The sequence below is a fragment of the Lontra canadensis genome, unplaced genomic scaffold, assembly GCF_010015895.1.
Source record: "Lontra canadensis isolate GAN:19392208 unplaced genomic scaffold, GSC_riverotter_1.0 scaffold154, whole genome shotgun sequence".
Classification (NCBI taxonomy): domain Eukaryota; kingdom Metazoa; phylum Chordata; class Mammalia; order Carnivora; family Mustelidae; genus Lontra; species Lontra canadensis.
In genome coordinates, this window is record NW_022631148.1 from 2,800,403 (window position 1) to 2,804,440 (window position 4,038).

At 36.8% G+C, this 4,038-nt stretch overlaps 1 protein-coding gene across 1 annotated transcript; it reads right to left on the bottom strand.

The window, feature by feature from the left end:
• Positions 1 to 2,862: 2,862 nt before the first annotated feature.
• Positions 2,863 to 3,795, bottom strand: LOC116859351 (olfactory receptor 4C46-like). Its single transcript, XM_032844583.1, has one exon. It carries the CDS (start codon positions 3,793 to 3,795, stop codon positions 2,863 to 2,865), a length of 933 nt encoding a protein of 310 aa, XP_032700474.1.
• Between the last annotated feature and the right edge of the window lie 243 nt (positions 3,796 to 4,038).

Sequence of the window (4,038 nt, forward strand, 5' to 3'; positions counted from 1 at the left end):
TTTTATGTAGTGTTTCCATGATTCATTAGGTCAGTATAACATGCAGTGCTCATCTCAACATATGCCCTCCTTAATACCTATCACCTTGGTACACCATCCTGCTTTCTTTTTTTTTTTTTTTTTTTTTTTTTTTTTTTTTTTTTTTTAAGATTTTATTTATTTGTCAGAGAGAGAGGGAGAGAGAGCGAGCACAGGCAGACAGAATGGCAGGCAGAGGCAGAGGGAGAAGCAGGCTCCCTGCCGAGCAAGGAGCCCGATGTGGGACTCGATCCCAGGACGCCGGGATCATGACCTGAGCCGAAGGCAGCTGCTTAACCAACTGAGCCACCCAGGCGTCCCACCATCCTGCTTTCTAACCTCCTCCCTCCACAACATCAGTTTGTTTCCCAGAGTCAAGGGTCTCTTGTGATTTATCTTCCTCTCTGATTTTTTCCCTTCTGGTTGTCTCTCCCTTACCCTATGGTCCTCTGTGGTATTCCTTGTATTCCACATATGAGTGAAGACATATAATGACTGTCTTTTTCTAATTGACTTATTTCACTTAGCATAATAGCCCCCAGTTCCATCCATGTCTAACCAAAAGGTAGCTTTCATCCATATTGATGGCTGAGTAATATTCCACTACATACATGAACCACATCTTTTTCCATTCAGTCATCTGTTGGCAGGCATCCCAGTTCCTCCAAATCTGGCTATTGTGGACATTGCTGCTATGAATATTGGGGTGCATGGGCCCTTTCTTTTCACTATATCTGTTTCTTTGGGGTAAATACCTAGTAGTTCAATTGCTGGGTTATAGGGTAGGTCTACTCTTAACTTTTTGAGGAAGCAGACACTTATTTAACACTAAGCTTTAATAGCTTTAATAGGATTATGAGATCTTCATCTTCCCTGTTCCTGTCTCTCTAGGGTCATACCCGGTCATTTATCCTTTATAAACTCATTGTCTAGCACACTGTCTGGCACATGGTAAGAGTTCATTAAGTAATTGTTGACTGAATAGATGAATTAGCTACCATAATCACACTGAATTCACCAGATTTCCTACAAACTGATTTATAATATGACCTTGGTTATGTAATCCCTCTCTTAGGAATGTTCCTACACCAAATGATGAGTACATATTCAAACTGTGGACAGGATTTCATGTTTCAGGTTCCATTTTTTTTATGTCATTTCATATTAGAACCATTCCTTGAACCTCTGGATCTTTCTTTTGTGTTCTTCACAACATGCTTTCATAGCACCCCTTTGCTGCCACTACCTTACCATTTATAATATGGTGTTGTCATTTTCTGCCCCCACTGGGTGTCTCTCAGGTGATCTGAAGCTCTCTGAAGGCAAGACCCAGGTTCCTCTCTATATACCATTGAGACACAACCATCAATGTGTCTGATATATTCTTTGGGATAAATAAATTTCTGTTGATATTCCTTCTGTTGAGGGAAAGAAGGAATAAATGGAATAAATTTATCCTGAAGTTGTTTTGTGTGTAGATGGAAACGTATATTTTTAAAAATATCTATTCATAATTAAATGTTACCAAAAATTAAACTAATTAAAAGAGAAAAATAACATGAACAGTTCCCAATCATATGATGAAATCTTACTGAAAGCAGGAAGAGTAGCAAGTTAAGCTATTTGCTTTTTCACTGAGAATCTGAGTTTCAATTTCTTTCTCATCACACATCTTAAGCAGGAGTTAAAACAAATTTCAGTTTCTTGAAGAGATCTAGTTAGAAGGCTCAGAGTCTGAATCAGACAAAAACGAGAAAATAATTCTATACACCCTAGTATTTTTTTTACCTTCCTTTATACTTTTATTTTTCTTTCCTCATTTATCATGGACTAGACATTGTTCTACTGTAGAAACTATTCTTTGTTAGCAGGCAAGAACTTTAAGGAGCAAAAATTTACATAAAGACTAGAAATTCTTGTATGGTACTTAAAAATCATTTATTTGAACATCACATTTTTTAATGGCTTATCAGCCTAAGATGGGTGATATGAACAATACCAAATGATTCTGAGGTCTACAGGAAATTTGGAAACATGGTATAATATTCTTATTCCTAAAGTAGTTACAAAACACAATATTACAGTGATGTGTTATCATCAACTATGATAAATAAAATTAAGCAGAGTTGTTAATGGAACATCCCTAGAATTTATTTCTAGTCACAAATTAATATAAATATAATACACAATTTTATATAACTATATATCACTATGATATATATATAATATATGTATATATAATAATATAACATGTATATGCATGCTATATATAACATTATAATACATATATATTATAATATATATTACATATAATATGCGGTATGAGGCACAATCCCCAGTTCAATATATGGTAACTATTACAATCATTTTTCTATCATCATTGCCTTGCATTGCGTCATAGCATTAAAGAGCATGGCCTGAGAAATCAGGTAGATTCTGATTACTGACTCTTCGGTGTCCTTATTTTGAGACTTTCCCCTTTCTGCTTCCTCTCCTATAAAATGGGGATAACGCCACCCTTTTTGAGTTGTTATAGAGATTGCTGCTTAATACCAATATATTTTTAATTATTAAATGAGGATGAAAACATATGAATCCATATACATGAATGAAGCTAGCAAAACTAAGCCCCAGTTTGGTAGAATTATCCAAATATTCAAAGAGTGATCCTGGCTTAGGGTTATTTTTCCTTTTCTTGTGCCCATTTTGCTCTTTTCAATGCAAAGTCTATGATTCATATCATTCATATTTTTTTCTTCATTCCATAGGTGTTCTTTGCCAAAACCATCCAAAATGTCCTTTTGACCTTTGCTCAAGTTGAATCAATGTAGATCTCCAGGCACATTATTTGGCATCTGAAATAGCTTTCTTACTACACAATTTTCTAATGGCATTTTTCATCTGATCATTTCTCAAGGTATAGATTAAAGGATTTAACATGGGTGTTATTGTAGTATAGAACACAGCAACTGCTTTATCAATAGATAAAGTAGCTGCAGGTCTCATGTACACAAATATGCAGGGCACAAAGAATAGGACAACCACTGTGATGTGGGAGACACAGGTGGAGAGGGCTTTGCGCCTTGCCTCCAAGCTATGGTTCCTTAGGGAGCGCAGAATGACCACATAGGAAACCATCAAGAGGAGGAAGTTTAAGACACAGATGAAACCACTGTTGGCAGCAACAAAGAACCCTAGAGTGTGGGTATCAGTGCAGGCAAGATTGAGCAAAGGGTTCAGATCACATATAAAATGATCTATGATATTAGGGCCACAGAAGGGTAATGGGATGATAAAGAGGATTTGTATGGTTGCATGTAGGAAGCCTCCCACCCATACCACTCCCATTAGAAGGCTGCACACCTGCCGATTCATGATGGTCATGTAGTGCAATGGCTTGAAGATGGCCACATAACGGTCATAGGCCATCACAGTAAGCAGGATAACATCAGCACCTCCAAAGAAATGCTCCCCAAATATTTGGATAATACATGCATTGAATGGGATGGTCTTCTTTTCACGGAGTGATTCTATGATCAATGTAGGGGTATTGACAGAAGAATAGCAGGCATCAATGAAGGAGAGATAGGCCAGGAAAAAGTACATGGGGGACCCTGATAATGGGCTGGCAGTGATAGTGACCACAGTGAGCACATTTCCTGCCACAGAGATGATGTAGATGACCAAAAACACAGCAAATATGATTTTCTGCATCTTTGGATTCTCTGTGAGCCCCAGTAGAACAAACTCTGTCACGTTGTTCCTATTCTCCGTCATTTCATTTTATGATTAATTATGTTACCTGAAAAAGAAATCCCTTTTGATTAATGTAACCTTGACTATATTAAGCTTATTACCTAGTAAATAATAAATGCCTAAATTCCATTGAGTCATGAATTCTCATGCTGTTTTGACACATAAAGTAAGTTCAAGTTCTTGAAGATCATCTGTGCACACTTCATTTGAGATAACCAAGAGGCTATATTGATGTAGTCAAGGCTATAAGTACAAAGCCAGGAA

Excerpts from the sequence above, each read along its gene's own strand:
- LOC116859351 (XM_032844583.1), bottom strand. The coding sequence starts at position 3,795 with ATGACGGAGAATAGGAACAACGTGACAGAGTTTGTTCTACTGGGGCTC.